This window comes from Cryptococcus depauperatus, chromosome 5 (assembly GCF_001720195.1).
Source record: "Cryptococcus depauperatus CBS 7841 chromosome 5, complete sequence".
NCBI classification, from domain to species: domain Eukaryota; kingdom Fungi; phylum Basidiomycota; class Tremellomycetes; order Tremellales; family Cryptococcaceae; genus Cryptococcus; species Cryptococcus depauperatus.
The window spans coordinates 764815-784011 of record NC_089472.1 but is presented as its reverse complement, the minus strand read 5'-3'; the positions used below and the strand labels follow the sequence as shown (position 1 = coordinate 784011).

Genomic DNA, 19197 nt, shown 5'->3' with positions numbered 1-19197 from the left:
AAGATAGACAAAGTATATCCACATTGGAACTTGTTACACTTTTAGGCCAGGCAAGTAAAATCAAAACTGCCCATGATGACAAGAATCGCCTGCGCATCACATTAAGATATAGATTTGGGATTGAATTCTCGCAGTTTCACCATGTCAACATAAGCGTACGATTAATCATTGTCGCTGTGTTTTTTTTACGATCAGAATAAACAAACTATGGGGTATGTACTCCCTATGGATAAGGAGGCTGCTTCTATGAAGATATTCAGCCCATGATGTCGCCTTTGCGATGTATGACTCATCAGTACTATTGCTCGCTCTTGAATTTACCCTCAAAAATCATAGCTAAAGCTTCAGACCGTCGAGTATGCTTCGATCCAGTTTGGAAACAAAGTATGAGCGCACTCAAAATGCCTTTTGTAAGACTTTGCTGAGCTTCTATATATCATCATGGCCTCCATCATACTTTCAACATGAACCAACAACGGGGGACATCAAGACGAGAGAGACTTGTTCGTCCAAAAGACCGAACAAGATTGATTTTGGCAAGCTGGGCATCAGGAAATCGCCATTTTAGGTCTCTGCATCTTGCCTTTTAAATTATGCCTGATATTATTGCTCCAAATCCAACAGATTAATGAATTGTTTGACATTGCGATTGAGTCAATCGCCATGACACCAGGCATATCGTTAGATCTGAAGGTCATGCACATGACAATCGTTGCCTCATATCTGGGATATACCATATCTAATCCATGGTATTCTCACAGTTACGAAGCACTCAGGCCTCAGGAGCCTTGAGCGGAGTTTTGCTCACATCACTCTCCTTGTACATTACTTTTCCGCCCTCATGCTTCCCATCCACATCCGGTACATCCGCTCCCCAACACCAACCTCCTATCCAGATGCCTTGTACCACAACTCTCTTACCCACAACTTCTCCTAAAAACATCTTGCGTAGACCAGTATGCGGCTTGATCCAGTTAGGCATTTGAGAGAGCGAGTAAAGCAGAGGAGAGTGTTCAGAGAAGGCAGCTCCTGCTTTAAAGAGGGTGAGATGGTGAAGTGATAATGTGTAAAGATCGCCGATAGAGGAGGATGGTGTAGTGGTAGCTGAAGGGTGATGGGCCAGGGCGAGCTTGAGGCATTCCGAGGGAGAGAGATCCGAACCTGAAGACAGATTAGCCAAGTGATCAGGAATGTCAATAGCTTACCTAAGAGCTGGGCGGAACCAAACAGATAGGGTAAAAAGCAATAATCATCTAGACCCCATACACCGTGTGAGCCCGCCGGCTCAAGTTTGTATGTCTTTTGAAGCAAGGTAGTCAACTCGAGATATCTAGTGAATTACATTAGTCCGATCCAAAAAAAAACGTGCAAAACAAACCTTGGAAAGACTCTTAGAATTAACTCATCCTCCTCGTCCTCTTTATCACCCTCTCCTCCAACCCAACCAGAAACAACACAGCACCATAGCCCCAAGACAAAAGCAAGCTCATGTCCAGTCCCATAGTCCAGTCTCGTTGGGTGTCCAAAAGCATGAGAATTGAGGAAGAGAGGGCAAACTTGGGCAAACAAATATTTGGGTAGATTCCATGTGTTGAGTAGGATCGGTAGCCTCTAACATCGCCCTATCAGTCAATGAAGGCGCAGGCCAGAAGCTTACCTCTTGTAGCAGTTTTGCATAAACGCGGAAAGCCAGGTTTCCAAAGCGCTGATTCTCTTGTGGTTCAAGAGGAGCTTCCTTAACCCATTGAGTCATTTGCTCTAGCATATCCATCAGGCAGACAATACCCTTCTCACATGTCAGTATACTCGTCGTCAAATCCCAAGTACTTGTTACCCACATGCGTGCTATGGTTATATCCTTCCTTCATGATCTCTTTACCTTTCAATCTGTCACATCTCCTCTTGATCCATGCCCAGAATAGTTGAAAGCCCGCTGATTTCTGCCAACGTGCTACGAGGACATCATTTGTGAGACATGGACGGGGCGTAGGAGGAATAGCTGGGAGAGCCAGTTCCGTCCTCTTCACTGTCCAATTTTCCTCATGTTCTTTTGTTGCCATGTTGTAACAAATGTACTCTTAAAATATTTCAAAGTTGTCCTTAAAAAAAACGTAGATTGTCGATGACGTAAACTTAGGCGGACAAGTCCGCCCGTATCTTATCTTACTTTCCCATGGTCGATCATCTATGCTGGAGATAATAAAAAGTTGTAAAAAAAAAATCTTCGCAAAAAGTAATAAAAATGCCGCTTTATGTACTTCGAATCGTCATAGATCATATATCTTTTCGTCTCCCTTCTTTGATTTCCATCTCCCAAACGTTCGAATTTCCTATCCGCTTCGTTTCGGAAGACACAAGTAGGGGTCTTCTTGTGGTGGAACTGGAGAAAGACGAGGACATACAGCGCATACTGGATAGAGAAACGTTGGTGCTGTAAGTGGTTCTCTGTTGTGCAATGGGAAAGCCTTGTTCATGGGATACTTGCATTGTAGATCTGCAGCAGAGTTGTTTGCCCAAGGAGCTACCTATGACCAACTTCATGCCCAGCTCAAGTCAAACCTCCACGTTTTAGACCCATATATCAATTCCTCATTCAAGTTCATCATTGAAAGTGCACACCACAGGATCCTTGAATCGCGCCAAGTAGAGACCATCAATTCGTTTAAATACACCGGATTACAAGGGAAAATTGATTTGGAGAATCCGAATGTGGAATTTATCGTTTACGAGGATTATGATTGGAGTGCTGCTAATACGCTGGAAGCAAGATTGGCTAGAGATATGCAGTTCCACAGGGTCTACTTTGGACGGCTTGTGAGTTTTTACTGGGTGATGGGCTCGCAGAGCTGATGCAAATTCGGCAGATTGGACTAGGCCGAGCGAGACAACTGATCATCTCTCATTCCATTAAGACTCGCGCATACTTTGGCAATACCTCCATGGAGGCTCAAATGAGCTTTTTGATGGCTAATCAGGCTCTTGTAAGTCTATCAGTTATCGTATAGCACAATCATTGATAGATAATTGAAGCCCTCACCAGGTAAATTGATGTATGACCCGTTTGTGGGTACCGGGTCCATGCTCTACGCTGTAGCCCAATTTGGAGCTACTGTATTTGGATCAGATATTGACGGGAGGCAAATAAGAGGTAAAAGTATGTTTGACGTTTTCTCCATATTTACGTTCTTAACAAAAAGACAATTCAGAAAAAGGAAAAGGTCTAAAACCAGGTATTCTCCGGGCAGCAGAACAGTATGAGCTGCAAGATCGCTTCCTTGATTTTTTGACCTTTGATGTGACTCGGGGACCCATCCGACGTGGTGGGTGGGTAGATGCTATCATCACAGATCCTCCTTGTATGTTGCCTTTTCTTTATCGTACGAATAGACGATGAACATGTTCTTGTAGACGGCGTCAGAGCAGGAGCTAGAAGATTAGGTAGAAAAGATGGTAAAAAGCCACTTCGAGACGAGCCTTACCAGATGCCAGATGGTACCTTCTCACATCAGTACGTCTGCCTTTTTATTATTTTTGCGTCGTGGTTCAACATTCTTCTTTGCAGGAGAGTAGATTATATACCACCCTCGCGACCCTATGAGCTTGCCAATCTAACACTCGATCTCATCCTTCTTGCCCGATGGTTACTCGTCCCAAAAGGCCGACTTGTCTTTTTCTTGCCTACTGTAACTGAGGATTATGATGAGATTGACATACCAAAAGTAGAAGGAATGAGGGAATTGAAAATTGGGGAAGGAAGTGTACAAGATTTTGGGAAATGGGGGAGACGGGTTTGTCTACTTGAGATTATCGAGTTAAATCCAGCAGTGCTGATTATGTGGAATAGTTGATCACTATGGAGAAGACAGCATTAGATGATGGCGAGCCTCCAACCTTTGAAGATCATATCGAGTTCAACGCGAACGTGGACAAACTACCAGGACATTATGGATTTCATAAAAGGGTTAGTTCAAAACCCACCAATGATCAACATGTCGATAAAAAGGGCTGAAATGATGAGATAGTATTTTGAAAAGTTTGTTCCAAGAGACGAATCCCAGACCATCATACAAGCATCTCTCAAGCAATGAACGTATCCCAGTTCCTGCATTGCATTTTACCATGCTGCATGTATATGCCGTCACTATAGCCACACGAAGCTTGGTCGCTTGTACAGATTGAATTTCTAGCAATCATGTCAAGCCGACAGCGCAAGTTTGAGTCATGATTGCGAATTTGCGTATAAATGAATTTATATCTCAAAACTCTTCAGCCGTCATTCTTTCTTGTCAAGGATAACCACACTACGCCACCTGAAGAAGGTCGTCTCACATTTCGATATGACATTTGGAATCTATTCCACCTGTTTTGTGGTCCAAAATTCTACCCACTAAACTCATTTTCTCGTTTGACAATCATTCAAATTAGCTATATTGATCCGCGCATCCATAATGGATACTTCGACTGATCACCCTATCACTACCTTTTCTCTTTCCTCTTTAGAACAACTGATCAATTCACATACAACGACATATTTATCATCAAACAATCAACCTGGTTTGATCACAAATCTTGGTACTAAGACTACTCTGAAATCGCAAAGTCGAAAGATGTACGACAGATGTACTCAATCCTCTTGGGCACCACCTCAATGATGGCCTTTACTTGCCGAACATGAACACCTTACCAACCTCGACGACTATCTTCTTCACATGAAATGAGCATCACCATTCTCCTTTCAAAACTTGAACCGGTATCCAATGCAAAAAAAAAATACATCCAATACTAGCGAAAAGCATCTCTGTCTACACAAGACATATAACCTCTACTCTTGCAATCAACATTACATGGTATGAATAACAAAGATAACCCCGTCTCTCTCCTTTCTCCCTTCTCAGCCACTCCAAATCTCGTATTTCTGAGAACAGTACAAACTGTCTTCCTTACAGGCTCACTACCAACAGCAAAGCATTACATGATGTTGCATACCATCTCAGATGTCAAGTCAGGCGGAGGGACAACAGTTTTCAAGGGTTGAACGGATACCATACGAGCATGGATGGGAACAAGAACTCCATCTGGAAACTGGTACACTCTTAGCAGCCATCTTGATAGATCAATCTTGGATTACACATACCATCGTTCCCGGAGGAAAATACGCTCCCCATTTAAGAACCGTATGGCTGGTATGACCGTCAGCTGTAGTCGCATAGGATACAAAACTTTCAAGACAGAACCGCTACGCACTTTGGTAGAGCAGCTCCCAAGGAAAACATGCTACCAGCGGGTACTATATACTCGGTAATGGTCTTGCCATCTTTGGTGACATTATCGATTTGGGTGCTTGCTCCCTTGTCATTTTGCTGGGTCAATCTCGCTTTCAGATATACAACGTATATAACCCACAAATTCTGGCTTGGGCCAAACAGTCTCTACCTCCGCGGAACCTACGCCTCTCTTGTTGGCAGCCTTGGTCTTGAGGATATCAACCTCAGAGGCCATGAGAGGAGCTTTCGACATTTTGAAGGCCTACAACGTTAATTGTGGTTTTGAAGAGCACAAGTTCGATTTAATCTCTTGATTTTAGGTAGAAAAAACAAGAGTCAAAGGAAGAATGGCAAAGTACCAGACAATCTTTTGTTGTTGTGACTTGAAAGGATGTCAACTCTGCTCCACCTGTAGATGGTACTCTCCAAGTACTAATGTTTTTTCTTGCGTTGAATGTTTCCCAGCCAGCCTCTGCAACGACTTTGTCTATGGTTTTCTTGTGTCAGGAATGAACGAGATGGGAATGAGCAAAGCCAAGGATATAAGAAATACTGTGATTTCCGGGTTAATGAGGTTTGGTTGAGTGATATAAAGAAGATAAAGTCTGCGTGTTCATAGGGATGCATGAGCGGCACAACACTCTCATCTTAAACCCATGTGTATAATCATTATTTGGTATGGTAAATAGCAAGAACAACAAGTTACTTTATTAACTCAACAAGAGAAAAGATGAGAACAGAGACACAACCTCAAGTCAAAAAACTATCCCTGTCAGCAGCGTTGATAATTATTTGTCATGTAATATTCCTTGACCTTTTCACAGGCCCGTTATTCAATTACTCTCACAAGTCTGTGTCACAGCTACAATCATATTGTCCGTCTTTACCTTGAGTTTAAATCACCTGACAGTGACGAAAGTTGTATACAGGCGACTTCCTCGATACTTCGTTGCTTGAGCTGGGGACATGAAATAACCGAACGGTGTTGCAATAAACGTCTCGATCAATGTCTGTACCAGGTACAACATGATGCCGACCAAGTGAGACGCGAGTGGGAGTAGGGGAGTGTGACGAGTAATTAGATCGGGTTTGCATATTGAAAGTGCGTTGCGATTGTGGAGTACTTCCATCATCACGAAGTTTCCCAATTTCATCCTACCACAAGAAATCAACTCTGAATCAATGAGGAAGGCTAACCACGTACCAAACAACTTTGGAGAAGACAAGACATTTTTCCAATATCCCTCATCTGATCCTCCAATCTCAACATCTTGAGATTCCAGGATTCCTTTTCCGTATTCTTTGTGGACTCTCGCTTTTTCAAGTCTTCGTGTATCTTCTCAATTACCATCTTTTGCTCTTCAGCCAGCGTGTGACTGCTGTTGGTGGTTTCTATTAGTTTCCCTAGCATGAACTGAATGGACAACCACTTGTCTTGATTCTGCGAATGCGCATTATAATTGTTTTCCATCAAATTCTTGAGTATTTCATTCTCACGACGGGATGCAATCAATTCTTGACGTAATTGGCTGATTTCTGCGAGAAGATGTCGCGTAGAAGAAGTAATGTCCGAGCGAACTGATTGATCGCAGGCGTATGATTGTTTGGGAGAAAAACAAGGCTGCCGAGTGTCGAAAGGAGAGTTATGTCGAGAACTTGGTTGCGATCGCGAACTCTTGGAGGGGGTGGATATCTGAGAAGATGCCATGATAACACTTTCTAGCGTGGAAAGTTTTTCTTTTTGGCGAATATTATCATCCCTTGCAAGCTCAAGTTGCTCCTGTGAAATGGTTAGCAGCTCAACACAAATTCGCAACATACCCTAAGTTTTCTGTTATCTTCTCGAAGTGTTGCCAACTCCTCTCCAACGTCGGGGTAAGCGCTGCTAAAACAAGTCTGTATGACCTCAATTCCAATCCTATCATCAGGTCCAAGAAAGCCTCGAGCAAATGCTTTCAAGCATAGCGTTTTCCATATTTTCAACTCTTTCTGTAGCTCGGCAAGGGATGTATGGAAGGTATCGTTCAATTCCTCTTGAGGAGTATGAATAAACAGGTCACTTCCAATGGTTGAAGCCGAATAGAAGGTGTTGGTAGGAGTAGAAGTCGTTTGAGGTTGTAAAGGCTCGGAAGATGGATCAATTACGCCAATGTCATCAATATCATGTATGGCTGGTATACATATTGAATCTTTTACCGAAGGTGTGTTGGAAAAGAATTCACATGCTACTTTGGGTGCATTGTCTGATTGAATATCATCGTTTATCAAGCCCAGTGTATTCAAACGAGGAGAAGTCTCTGAACGGTTGATCAGTCTAATGCTGAGCATTCATGTTTTTGACGAAATTTACCTGTTGCGTTGAAATTGTAATGATAAGGAACCAAGCTTTCTGGGCTTTTTTGATATATGTTGAAGGTTTTGATTCTACTAGAAGGCGTCTGATGTTTCTTGGCATCTTCACTGGCAACAGCAGGAATGAAGGTATGGGGTGCAGAACCAGACCGTCTTGAAGGTGTAGCAATCTCACTATTATCAAAAACCCTATCTTTTGAATATAAAGTAATTGAGGAAGTGACTATCTCGCATTTAAATGGAATGATTTCTCCTAGACAAGTTAAACGCACCTGTGTCCTTTGACTTTAATGATTCATCTCTTATAACGGTGTCGGTTTCATGAGGTCTACTCATGCCTGTGCCATTGAGTTCTTTACTCTCAGAAGATAATGTGCGAGAAGCAGGATCTTGTAAAATCTGGATTGGCTTTCGATCTAGCGTGCCAGGTTTTGAATCTATTATACAATTTTAGCGGCTAGCCCAAATTATTATCTCCTGATTACCTCACCTATGCTATTGTCAGTTCTATTTATATCAGCTGTAATAGGCGCAGCAAGCTCGGTATTGAGGATCTTATTGACTATAGGAGCAACAATTTGAGTAGCTTCTGACATGGCTTGGCTAGGAGGTGATCTCTCCTCGTTGACTATTGACCTTTTTCTCACCAAGCTTACAGCCTCTGATAGTGATAAAACGAGTCAGTATCAGTGAACGGCGATAGTGATTCACCTTTGTTTTCAGACGAAGTATCTGACTTCACAGACTTCAACTTTGTTACCATCTCATTGGGAAAGTCTAAAGACATGGGGTCATTTTTCTGGATGAATTCATGTCTTGTTGATAATGCGACTGGCGAAGTAGCATCACACAATTTGAAGGGATCTCCAGGCGATGAAGAAGAATAATTCAGCTTTCCGCTGTTTGGCAAATTTCTCATTACTCCCTCAGCTGTACCTAGATCAGAGGCAAGAGTGCTTTTGGAATCTTGGGTAGATTTTACTTGACATTCTTCGCTAGACCTCAACAATGGAACGACTGATTAGGCAATATAATGTCAGCGATCACCCTCAACACCAAATCTATTCAACTAACCTTTTGTAGCCTTTTCGGGTTTTCCTGCTATTAATCGCATGGTGACTGGCCTGTAAACGCCATAAATTGCATCTCCTTTTGGCTTTGGGTGGGCTTTGCCTCTCCTCATTAATTCATTGTAGAGCTCCAACGTAGTTTCGAGGTATTCGTGGAAAGCTTTGACTCGAACAGGGTCAGCCATTTCGCTATCGACACTTGCTACCTCTACATATTCAACTGTGTCATTGAATGACGCGGGGGAGTCGTCCTCTCTAAATAATGTCTTTTCTTCGCGAGTAGGAATGAGTTCGTTTATATTTTGCATTGTCATAGTTGTACTCGTTTGATTGATAGGTTGTAGGGCAGAGCTAGAGATGGAAGACATATTAAGTTCGTTTTCAGGGAGGAGCTGCCCAAAAGATAGCGAAGAGATATCAAGAGGAGCAGAAGACGCCATGTCTTTGTGAGTGTTTTCAGAGACTGGTTCGTCAGCCAAGGTAGACTTGTCGATCATCTTGGCATGACTATCACTGAGTAAAGAAAGTTGGCAAGACTTGACCAAATCTCTTTCTAAAGCGCATATTTGATCGACTCCATATTGATCATCAACCTCTGGTATTGCTGCTGAAGAATTAGTATTGGAAACAGTCACAATAACACTATCGTTTGTCGTTGACACTGAGACTACAAAGCTTTTGCCTTCTTCTAGCGTAGCAGTATCAGTAACGATATCAAGGTGTGGGTAATGATCTATGGAAGACATGGTATGTGTTGTCGTCGGGTTCCCATCTTGAAAACTACAAATTGTAGTGTGACTTTCAGAACTTGTTTCGATAAGAGAAGGAATAGGATCAAGTAGTTCTAAAGGTATGCTGGGCAACGGTTTATCACCCTCTTGAAAGATCGCTTGTCTATCAAAATTCAGACAATGATCCGAAACAGAAGAACCAGCAAGGCTGACAAAATCCGGTGGGAGCGATTGATTAGAGATGCCTCCAACGTCTTTGTTAATCTCCTTTCCGATATCGGTTTGGGTGAATGATTGACTTAGCGGAATGGGAAAAGGTAATGGAGGGAATGAGCTTGGCTTCGCTTGCGTCAAGCTAACGATTCGGTCATCTGTCTTTCTTGGTATACTATCTGTCGGCGGTACTGGAACACCAACAGGGTTGTCTTCAGCTTTGGATATGCTTGATTCACGAAAAACACGTCCTTTTCGCATGAGCTTAGAGCTCTTAAAGCTTTCTCGAGTTGAGTACTGGTTCTTGTTGTTGTCTTTGAGGACTAAAGCTGACTCGTAGCGTCAGCCCACATTCACTATACGAAAAGGATACCAGAAAAGTATGACAGACTATTGGTACTGAGCGAACTACAATTTGTAGGTGGGCCGTCCAGAAAATTTGCAGACTTGGTAACACTATTTGGGGCTGTTATGATCTGTTAGCTCTCCTTTTTGTTGGAAGCCTTTAAACTAACCAGGAAAGTTAAGATATGAATGCGCAGAAGTGTCAGCAAGTAAACTAATGAAAGGTGCTGGAGAAGCATTTAATATCTCTGAAGCAGGCATCGAGGAATTATGTAGCGCTATCCTAGTATTAATAACGCTCTCCGCACCATAAAGAAATAGTGTAACAAACTGTTAACATGGGATGAGCGTGAAGCATTGGGCACATTCAAGAGCGGATCTTCAGCAGTAGTGGCAACTTTAGGGACTAGAATTGTTCTTTGAGCTTTTATGCGACCTTTTCCGGGAACAAACTGACTAGGAAAGTTGAGATGGGATGGGGCAGTGGTGCTGGATGAAAGATTAGCTGGAGAGAAAGTTGCTATCAGTATTGCGTATTGGGATATTCAAAAACGTAAACGGATATTCAAGGCGTACCTTCCAATACAGAATTGTCGCCTGACACGCCCAAGGCAGGGAAAGTAGAGCTTTTAGTTACTTTCCAAAACCCATTAAAAATTATAGTGCACCAAAGAACTTGAGCTCACTGCGTTTTTTTTCCATCCCACTACCAGCATCAACTTGGTACTCAGATGCAACAGCAAGATTTGGTTCACTCTGGGCTGGTACGTGGTAGAAATGGACTTTGCCCAGGAATTCCGTCCAACCATCCATTTTGTCATTCTGTCCTTTGTATTGTTTGTTCTTATCCTCTCTTTCCAAGACAGGTTTGGTAGCATTGCATTTGAGTTTATCCATGAGTTCTGGAGCGCTGGCCTTTCTAAAGCTAAACGGGCGAGAAGGTTTATGGGTATGATTAACCTTTGAACGATCTTTGTTGCCTGGTATGGAATCTTGGAGAGGTTTAAAGGCAGGCTCGGAGTGAGAGGCATGAACATTGTTTTTGGGCAACAGTCGTGAAAGCTTGGGCTTGACATGAGAAAGCGTCGGTTTAGTAGCTGTAGACATGTCGCAGATGGATGAGCGGGAGACAATTCGCTTCAAGGGCCCAAAACCCTTGGTTTTTGGAGGCGAGGGAGACGGAATAAGCGGAGACGGTCCAATGGACCGTCTAGGATTGGACAAATTGACTGCGCTCCTTCGAGTCTGACGGGTGTTGGAAGTCGTCTTGTGAACACTAGGAGACGTGGTGGAATCATTAGATGATTTCTTGAGGGCTTTTTTCAGGTCTTTGACGACTGTCATCCTGAGTTTCGCCGGCTAACCAACCTACACCGAATCAAAAGAGTTAGCTCAATAGGAAGTAAACCACTTTCTACACTAGACGCCACAAGTAGCTCTTTCCAATGTAAAGCATAAGCAACCTCTAGTCAGTACCAAGATTTGATTCTTCAAAGACGATGTTAGTGGAATAAACAAGGAAAAGACAATTAGAAAAGTACTCTGTGGCCTTTCTCACAGGCAATCAACACCAGTCAACCTCCACCTGTCAGTGAAACAGAAATCACGTGATTTATTCATTTCTATGCTGTCATGCAGACCACTTTCTTCAGCTTCCTAAAGGTGATACTGTCTGCCTCTTTGGCTACTTGGATGAATATATGGGAGTGAAGTGAAAAAATAGTGGCGAAATCCACCTTGAGGAAAGAAGGCGAGAGGCAGGGCCGGAGTTAACAATGTTTTTCATCAGCATTCTTCTGGGTCAAGAGAGTTGGACGCGGGATGGAGCCGGGAACCTCCAGAAAGCTCCAAAAAGCTCCGCTTGTTATTGAGTTGTTTTGAAAGAGACTTGATTTGTACATGAAAATGTAAAGTTGTTAAAGAAAACTTGATTGAATGGAATGATGAATTGTGGAATGAACCTCTTATCCCCCGTGGGAAAATCGCTTGTGGTGGAGGCTGCCTATAATGTTATTTTTCTTTTATCTTCCATTCTTTCTTCTTCTTCATATTTCAAGTCTGGATTTTAAAGAATGACTGAACAAACAACCGTATCTCCCTGTTGTGCTACTGGTCGTGCGTCTTAAAGTGCATATGTGCTTAGCGTACTCACAGCTTGAATAGACATCCATGCCGGTTCTCCATTGGGCTCCACCTCTATCCAGCACGGTCTCCGAACTTACACCTCCCTTCCTTCATCTCAGCCCGCAAATGGCAAGAAACAAGACACTGTCATATTGATTTCTGACATCTTTGGAATTGACTTGGTCAACACTAAGCTCATTGCTGATGAATGGGCTGGAAAGGGATGGAGGGTACTTTTGCCAGATTTTTTCGAGGGTGACGCAGTCCCCGATTCTTTACTTCAGGTTTGATTGATGCTTTGTCTTGCATAGCAGTGGCTAAAGTTCTCTAGGCGATCGTTCCAAATGTAAGATATCAAGCTGAATCAACTCTGGCTACCAAAGCCGCCGACGGGGCCAAAGCAGCCGCAACTCTTACCCCTTGGCTGGCCAAACATCGAGAGGCGGGTAGGTACATGAGTTTCAATTTATACAAGTTGATGTGGGGTTAGTTGTTAAGCCTTTGATTGAAAGTTATGTTCAGGCTGTCAAAGCTGAGCCCCAAACGTAAGTTGATTAGCGACTTTCCGTACCCATACAAAACTGAAAGTGTAACAGTGGCAAGATTGCTCTTGTAGGTTTTTGTTGGGGAAGCCGTTATGCCTTGGTTCTCGCTCAATCCAATTCTCCTGCTAAACCCGACGTCGTGGTGGCCAACCACCCTTCTTTCCTCACTCTCGAGGATGTCAAGCCCATCACTGAGATTCCCGTTGCTATTCTCAAAGGCGATAAAGACAACATTATGAGTGAAGAAGAGTTAGACAACGTGGAGAATGACTTGAAGGGAAAATTGGGAAATATGTTGTTAGTAAAGAGGTTTCCTGGAGCGGTGCATGGATTCACCGTTCGAGGTGATATGGAAGATGGACAGGAAAAAGCTCAAAAGGAGCATGCGTGAGTGAAGATGTAGAATTAAAAATTAAAAGCGAGGACTGACATTCAGCAGATTTGAGATTGCTGCCAGTTTCGTCGCTAAGCACTTTGGCTAACAAACATCACAAGTCCAAACGGAAGGAAAAACTCGAGACTTTAATGTATTTTAACTCGAAAAAATGAATGTAGTACTTGTAACAACAACACATCAAGATCTATTTCAAAGTCTGCTCATCTTGCCTGGTCTTTGAAAATCAACCCAAACTACTGTGTAAAAATTGCTGTAGACACTAGTATTCAATAAGATATCTATATCAAGTCACATTTCACAAAAATCCCGGGCAAAATTACACACACCAGTCCATAAGTCGAGCGTATTTCTTTAATTCAGCATATACTTTTGGTCTGTTAAGATTCAGATCTTAACCTCCTCTATTTCCTTGGTCACCTGTTCCTCTTCATCCTTGGCATGGACAAGCTCGTTCTTTAACGATCCTGCAGCAGCAGCGAATGAGAATTGGGGTCGAGTTGAATAATCCTTTTTGGGTCCTGAGGCAGGCTTTTGAGAGGCCTGCACATGAGCAGTGACGGTCTCAAAACCTTGTTCATCGCGTCTGGGCTTGTCGCTTGGCTGTTTCTTTGCTGGAAGCTTGTTGTATTGCTGCCCGGAGGGCTGGGCGCCACCCGCATTAGCACCAGCCGTCCGAATTGACTTTAGTTTTTCTTCTTGCAACAAACTTCCCTTTTCTTCTTCCTGTCTAAGCTTTTTTTTTTCTGATTCCCTCGCTTTCTTTCTCTCTTCTTCTCGATGGGCTAGTTTGTCTTCGGCAGCCTTTTCTCTGGCGGCAGAATCGACAGGTTTGGCAGAGCCGAATATACCGGCTCGATTGGATTCTGCAGTGGCAGGAGCACTTGTATTGGCAGAAGCAGTACGAGGAGCAAGATTTAATCTTTTCCTTTCTGTTGGAGGCGCGAGTTTGGGTGAGTCGCCAGCTTCGCTACCTTGACGGGAGGGAACGTTGGAAGTAGAAGTGGGTGTACGAAGTTTGGTGCCTCTAGACCAAACTTCCTCCTTGTCTGCTATCGATGGACTACTCGCACCAGAATTGGCGCCAGCCTGATGAGGAGGCGTATCCCGACCAGCCTTGATATCAGCCAAAGGCCTGTTGGACCTCCATTGGTCAACGTTGTCGCCGGCAGAAGGCTCGCGAGGTTCACGGGATCGTCCTAGGCCAGAAGAGTTTCGGCGAAGAGGTCCAGCAGAGGGAGGAGCAGGAACAAACTTAGCCCCTCGAACAGAGGACCAGTCAAGATCAGAACTAGGAGCATAAGAAGGTTCGCGAGTTGGAAGCGGAGTAGATCGACGCCATTGCGAGGCTTCTTCTGCAGCAGAAGGAGGGTGTCGAGATGTGGAAGCTAAAAAGCTTGCTTTAATATGCGATACACGGAAAATGATCATACTTACGCGCTTCAGCAACATTCACTCGAATTGACCTGCCTTGTAGCTGACTCATACTTCTGTTTAAAGCCTCCTTCAAACCATCTTGAGTCCTAAACTCGACGTAACCAAAACCTTTTGGCTTTCCAGTAGGGTCTTTAACGATTCTCACACTGACAGGACTCAGGTCTTTGAAAAAATCCTTGACCTGGTCTTCAACATCAGGCTCAAAAGAAAGATTACCAATAAATGCTGTGAAGGGAGGAACGGTAGGAAGAGGAAGTTCTTCGCGTTGAGAGGGAGCACCAGGAAAGCCAGTAGCACGAGAAGAACGGTCGGGCATTGAATCGAGGTAACCGGGATCGCCTCGCTTAGGAACAGAGTCGTCTCGGGCAGCAGGTGCGGTAGGGAGATCATACTCCTCATCAGCCCAAGAGCTACCTTCAGTAGCTATTCACATAGTCAGCAATTACAGCAGAAATGAGTCGTTAAGCTTAAGATATGAACACCATGCTGTCCCACAGCTTCTCCACTATCGCTACTGAATATATGCCTCCGAAATGAAGATTGAAGATTGTCCACATCTCCATCGCCATACAGCTCACAAACAATTATCCAAATCCCTTGTCAAAGACCTAAAGCGGCCAAATAGCTCGCAATAATCCAACAAAGCCGTCATCAATCCACACCCAGTCGTAAGATTGCTTGGTGACATGGGACGAAAGATGACATCGTTGACGTAAACCGTTGATAAATTCGCAAGTCACAAACACGCCCAAAACCTCAGAGCCGCATGTTTCACCTGCATCCAGTTCCTTGCCATCTCACCCTCATCCAGAGTATGCTCATTGTCTGTGCTAACTGTGAAGAAGCTTACCAGCAGTCTGGAAAAAATCTTGAAGTGCAATCTTCTGTCCCTTCTTTTTAGGCGCTAAACAATATCAGCCAAGACATTAAAGTCGACCATACCACATACCCATGTTGTTAATGTTTAAAAAGACAAGATTTAGAAATGAAAATCAGCCAAAAAGAAAAGAAAAAGAAAAGTTGCAAGACTAGCGGCAAAGTGCCACTTGATATCGGACTTTCCGGCATTTTGGATATCAACTTAATTAAGGTTTTTAACCCCTTATAAAGTATAAATAATCAGGGACAATCCTTTCTCACCTCCACCTCCGAGTTCCACTACTTTTGCTGCAATAAAAAGGATTTCTGTAACAGAAATATGAAACTTTTTGGCAGCTGTTTCGGCAGGAAATCAAGTATATAACGAGATGGGACACCTTGAAGATGTCTATCAAATCATCAACACCGACCGTCAACATAACTACCCCTTCATCTTCACCTTATCATCCTCCCTCAACACAACTCAAGACACACCACCTCAAAACTCTTTATCAAAACCACTCTTAGACACAAAAAAGCTATCAAGACAGAAGAAGCTGAGATATTGGATTAAACACAAGACTTTAAATTCCAAGAATCTCAATCCTGTCAAGTTTGCAAAAGCAGTCTATTCAAACTCAAGTTAGTACCCAAGACCCAAAACTCTTACCCTTATAACCCAATTATCAATATAAAAAACCTCTAACCGTTCATTATGACAGCTTCTTGGCTTGGAGAAAAAACCTTTCCCAATCTTTTCTTGAAGATTTGTAAGCTGTGGATGATTGTCGCTGTTGGGGCACTTGTGATGGTGAGCTCCAACCACTCTGTTCCAGCTATATCAGTGGCTAAATTGTGTGCTAGCCACTAATTGTATGGATCATGATTTTCATTGAAAATACCAAGACCTTTAATGATACCATGCGTCCGTTTTTTGGTTGTCACGGAAAATTTTGTGCTAATAGATGACAGACCATTACCTCGGCAATGATCAAAGGATCTATGACCGTATGGACAATGATCACAATGCTGGTTACGTGGGCAACACCAACATACCTAAGCATCTTGGTGGTGTCGTCTTTGCTGCCGTGTTTGATGTGGCTATGTGGATACTCATTATCATTGCTGCCTGTTCCGATTTATTGTATGCCCCATTGATCTTATCATATGAAAGATATTCTGACATTGTTTCCAGCTGGAGGTTCCCGATCTGCAAACAGCTTATCGGTGAGTGTATCTTTGCTATGCGAAGGGCATACTGACATGAAGTAGATGCCTTTCATGCACCCGGCCTATATGACACAAGAGGTCACGGTGAAATTGAGTATTTCTGTATATCTTTATCATTCTTCTTATTACTCGTTTGTTGCTAATGACCAAAAGTTTTGGTGGCCAATGTCTTTTTGAAGCTCTTCATCGTCGCCGCTACAGGTTCTCAAACCTACACTGGACTCTACCCCGACAACAATCAAGTTGACACTCCACTCTTTTGTTTGTATGCCGTCATGATTTTACTAGCGAGTACGATTTTCACTTTGCCCGCGTTAATGGTGAGATACAATGACATTGTATACCCTTCGAGGAAGTGACCAGTTTCATAGTTCTTATTACAAGACTTAAAGAAACAAGAGAAGCAACAGAGCAGTAAAGCGTAAAATACTTTCCAGCCCGATCCATCTTCTTTACGTTCAACGGGGAAGGCAAGATTAAACAGAGCAAAAGAATACGGCATTCCTACTAGTGATATTTAGTGCCTTGACATAACAGTAGGGCTTGAGACATTTGTTCAGGTCTGGTACTTGGGTATCTAAGTCGTGGATAAAACATAGCAGGCTACGGAACCTATTCGCAGGAGGATATTATAGGTCAAGCCGACAACATGCATAGCATATCATAATGAGCATGTCGCGATAGTGATGTTGATGAGCAATACAAGTGATAAAATATTATGCATATCTAAAGACCCGAGTGGTTTATAACCCACACAACAACTGCCTGTTCTCAGTTATCAGATTCTATTTTGCACAATAGTGTTAACAAGGTTACCATGGGTTAATCACAGTTTTGAATACTCTCAATCTTGTTGATAAAAATAAAGCCAAACCAAATAGCAGACGTTCTAGTTGCCTCGACCAGCAAGTCGACCCCCTTGAATATTTTTGCCCTCTTGAGCTGTAGAGATGCCAACCATGGCTTCTCCGAGGTCGGTTGACACTTCTGCAAGAATAGACGGATTGTTGTAATGGGTGACGGCTTGAACAATAGCTCGAGCTCTTTTGGCAGGATCGCCCGACAAGACTAAAATCATTACTACCAAGGATATCACAAGACGATAGCAACTCACAAATGCCTGAACCGACAAAGACACCGTCACAACCAAGCTGCATCATCAATGCGGCATCGGCAGGCGTAGCGACACCACCAGCAGCAAAGCTGAATATTTCAATTAGAAATTCAACGGTAAAGGGCAAGAACGAATTAATTTACGAGACAACAGGTAACCTTTTGAGTCTAGCAGTCTCCTTCAACAAATGATAAGGTGCCTGAAGTTCCTTGGCAAAAGCATAAAGTTCCTCATCAGTCATGGAAGCAGCTTTACGAATATCGCTCATAACAGCCCGCTGGTGGCGAACAGCCTCCACCACATCGCCAGTACCTGCTTCGCCCTTGGTGCGAATCATGGCAGCGCCTTCCGAGATACGGCGAAGGGCTTCGCCGAGATTCTTACAACCACAGACAAAGGGGACTTTGAAATTGTGCTTATTAATGTGATGTTGGTCGTCAGCAGGAGTAAGGACTTCGGACTCCTGTAGGATATTAGTGATTTGAAAAACACCCATACAATAAACACACTGACATCGACATAGTCCACGCCGGAAACTTCAAGAATTTTTGCTTCCTAAGAAAAATCGTTCAGACGAGATAGTTGGGGATATTTGAAAAGCTCACGACAAAATGACCTATTCGGCATTTGGCCATGACGGGAATAGAAACAGCGTCAATGATCTCCTTGATCATACCAGGGTCAGACTATAGGCATGTTAATAATAACAAGGTTTTGTGGTCAACGATACGAACCATGCGAGCAACACCTCCATCTCGACGAATGTTCGCAGGAATTCTCTCTAAAAAAAAAAGTGTGTGGTCAGCCTGGGACAGCATCTCCAGGATTAGAGCCTACCGAGAGCCATAACAGCACAAGCTCCAGCAGCTTCAGCGATCTTGGCCTGCTCAACATTCATCACATCCATGATAACGCTACGTAATCATTAATTTACAAGCAATTACAGCTTTCCCTTTGCACACATTCACTCACCCTCCCTTGAGCATTTGAGCGAGACCAGATTTGACGCCAAAACTTCCCCCGGCGCTACTACCAGGAGCACCAGACCTAGGGCCCAGCGAGGGAGTGGACGTACCAGCGCCAGTGTTGACAGAGGGTGTGCCATTACAAGCTGGTTGAGAGGAATGGACAATAGTGGGCTCTACAGAAGACATGTTGTTTTGTTAGAGAAGGAGGAAGTGAAATAGAAGAAAAGGAATTTGAATAGAAAGAAAGAAAACAAAACCAAAAAAAAAGAGATGGAAATCGATCTAGGTATTGGAAAATGACTCGATGGAGGAAATTTCAGGTAGTCGAATAATTACGTAAACGTTCGGCTTTTCAGCCCATTTAGCCGAGATACAATTAGAATTATATATCGATATCTTTTATTTATAACTCACATAATATATTTAATCTCTAAGCAGCCAATCTATCGTTTGACATTGTAACGTTTCCAACCAAAGCCATAAACGCCAGCTCTACCCAAAACTATAGCTCTTTGCTTTATGAGATGCCTCATACCACCCTAGCTGTGGACA

General features: G+C 43.2%; 7 protein-coding genes across 7 annotated transcripts; 3 read left to right on the top strand and 4 right to left on the bottom strand.

The window, feature by feature from the left end:
- Positions 1–772: 772 nt before the first annotated feature.
- L203_104444 (serine/threonine-protein phosphatase 2A activator 1) lies at positions 773–2060 on the bottom strand (the record flags this gene model as incomplete). The annotated part of the gene is made up of 5 exons (XM_066213829.1): positions 773–1161; positions 1206–1330; positions 1379–1611; positions 1658–1786; positions 1839–2060. 5 exons carry the CDS (start codon positions 2058–2060, stop codon positions 773–775), a joined length of 1098 nt encoding a protein of 365 aa, XP_066069926.1.
- A 182-nt stretch (positions 2061–2242) lies between these two features.
- L203_104443 (uncharacterized protein) lies at positions 2243–4088 on the top strand (the record flags this gene model as incomplete). The annotated part of the gene is made up of 9 exons (XM_066213828.1): positions 2243–2433; positions 2493–2814; positions 2865–2981; positions 3031–3154; positions 3207–3356; positions 3409–3508; positions 3563–3788; positions 3845–3961; positions 4023–4088. The coding sequence occupies 9 exons, from the start codon at positions 2243–2245 to the stop codon at positions 4086–4088; spliced, it is 1413 nt and encodes a 470-aa protein (XP_066069925.1).
- An 880-nt stretch (positions 4089–4968) lies between these two features.
- L203_104442 (uncharacterized protein) lies at positions 4969–11319 on the bottom strand (the record flags this gene model as incomplete). The annotated part of the gene is made up of 18 exons (XM_066213827.1): positions 4969–5082; positions 5135–5180; positions 5245–5348; positions 5404–5526; positions 6168–6419; positions 6469–7032; positions 7086–7561; positions 7615–7839; positions 7889–8053; positions 8107–8277; positions 8328–8633; positions 8691–9959; positions 10022–10096; positions 10146–10253; positions 10307–10381; positions 10433–10480; positions 10552–10611; positions 10662–11319. The coding sequence occupies 18 exons, from the start codon at positions 11317–11319 to the stop codon at positions 4969–4971; spliced, it is 4839 nt and encodes a 1612-aa protein (XP_066069924.1).
- Positions 11320–12047: 728 nt separating this feature from the next.
- L203_104441 (uncharacterized protein) lies at positions 12048–13126 on the top strand (the record flags this gene model as incomplete). Its single annotated transcript, XM_066213826.1, has 6 exons — positions 12048–12090; positions 12139–12383; positions 12431–12545; positions 12590–12644; positions 12696–13031; positions 13084–13126. The coding sequence occupies 6 exons, from the start codon at positions 12048–12050 to the stop codon at positions 13124–13126; spliced, it is 837 nt and encodes a 278-aa protein (XP_066069923.1).
- Positions 13127–13425: 299 nt separating this feature from the next.
- On the bottom strand, positions 13426–15428 carry L203_104440 (uncharacterized protein; the record flags this gene model as incomplete). The annotated part of the gene is made up of 4 exons (XM_066213825.1): positions 13426–14426; positions 14476–14898; positions 15326–15379; positions 15425–15428. 4 exons carry the CDS (start codon positions 15426–15428, stop codon positions 13426–13428), a joined length of 1482 nt encoding a protein of 493 aa, XP_066069922.1.
- A 294-nt stretch (positions 15429–15722) lies between these two features.
- L203_104439 (uncharacterized protein) lies at positions 15723–16988 on the top strand (the record flags this gene model as incomplete). Its single annotated transcript, XM_066213824.1, has 8 exons — positions 15723–15975; positions 16056–16144; positions 16198–16258; positions 16306–16477; positions 16529–16560; positions 16606–16665; positions 16717–16883; positions 16935–16988. The coding sequence occupies 8 exons, from the start codon at positions 15723–15725 to the stop codon at positions 16986–16988; spliced, it is 888 nt and encodes a 295-aa protein (XP_066069921.1).
- Positions 16989–17452: 464 nt separating this feature from the next.
- On the bottom strand, positions 17453–18831 carry L203_104438 (pyridoxal biosynthesis protein PDX1; the record flags this gene model as incomplete). The annotated part of the gene is made up of 8 exons (XM_066213823.1): positions 17453–17631; positions 17678–17766; positions 17821–18140; positions 18191–18232; positions 18283–18363; positions 18412–18458; positions 18515–18591; positions 18650–18831. The coding sequence occupies 8 exons, from the start codon at positions 18829–18831 to the stop codon at positions 17453–17455; spliced, it is 1017 nt and encodes a 338-aa protein (XP_066069920.1).
- Between the last annotated feature and the right edge of the window lie 366 nt (positions 18832–19197).